The sequence below is a fragment of the Poecilia latipinna genome, unplaced genomic scaffold, assembly GCF_001443285.1.
Source record: "Poecilia latipinna isolate Pla-1442-1.1 unplaced genomic scaffold, P_latipinna-1.0 Scaffold1555, whole genome shotgun sequence".
Classification (NCBI taxonomy): Eukaryota; Metazoa; Chordata; class Actinopteri; order Cyprinodontiformes; family Poeciliidae; genus Poecilia; species Poecilia latipinna.
Window position 1 is genome coordinate 33,969 of NW_015114171.1, and position 846 is coordinate 34,814.

An 846-nucleotide genomic window follows, 5' to 3' on the forward strand; every position below is an offset into this window, starting at 1 on the left:
TTTCTTTTATTTTTTTCTCAGAATTCTGAATTTTTTCACCTCAAAATTCAGATGTTTTTTCTCAGAATTCAGTCTCAGACGAAATGAAACAATGTGAACTATCCTGATTCTGAGAAAAATGTCAGAATTCATTTTTCTGTTGTTGGCTCTAATTGTCTTCCGTAGCTCTTCACCACATTCAGAAACGTATTTGTTCCTTTTTTATCAGAACCGTCAGCAGGATCCGTGTCTGGTCCAAACCGTGGCTCAGGTCCAGGTTGTGGGCCCGGCCCGATCACACCATGAAGCGATGCTCCTTGCCGTCGTGGGCCATCAGGATCACGTTGCGGTTGGAGGTCCAGATGAGGCGGGCCAGCTTCAGGTGGTTCTGGGAGCCGGGCGAGGCGGGCTGGACCGGAGGAACCTGGTAGGTCTTGATGCAGCGCAGCTGCGGCGCCGAGTTCAGCATCCCGATGCTGCCCAGCAGGCTGGTGTTCATCTGGGGACCGACAGCAAACCGTCACCAACAGAACCTGACAGAACCTTAGCGTCTTCCAGAACCTTCTACCAGTAAGGTTTCTTCACTTTCTGTATTTTTTAGACTCACAACATGAGATAAAATTACGAGTCTTTCAATCCTTTAAATTAGCCGAATTAATAGAACCAGAACCAGAACCAGAGCTGATCCTGGTTAGTTCTGGTTCTGGTTCAACTATATAAACTGGGAATGGATCCGATTCCAGTTTGTACCCAGTAAAGATCTGTGGAACCAGGAAGAGGCTGAAACTGGACCAGTTCAGAATCTGAAGGAGAAAAAAACATGGAGGAGAAACTCGACCCCCCAAACCCCCCAAAACACACACACAC

At 47.4% G+C, this 846-nt stretch overlaps 1 protein-coding gene across 4 annotated transcripts in view; it reads right to left on the bottom strand.

Moving 5' to 3' along the window:
* Positions 1 to 48: 48 nt before the first annotated feature.
* wdr7 (WD repeat domain 7) overlaps positions 49 to 846 on the bottom strand; it is a 92,872-nt gene continuing 92,074 nt past the window's right edge. For all 4 annotated transcript variants that reach the window (XM_015058621.1, XM_015058622.1, XM_015058620.1 and 1 more), the window contains one exon: positions 49 to 478. In XM_015058621.1, coding sequence (XP_014914107.1) covers positions 275 to 478 — 204 coding nt within the window. In that variant the 3' untranslated portion in view covers positions 49 to 274. The remainder of the gene's footprint in view (positions 479 to 846) is intronic.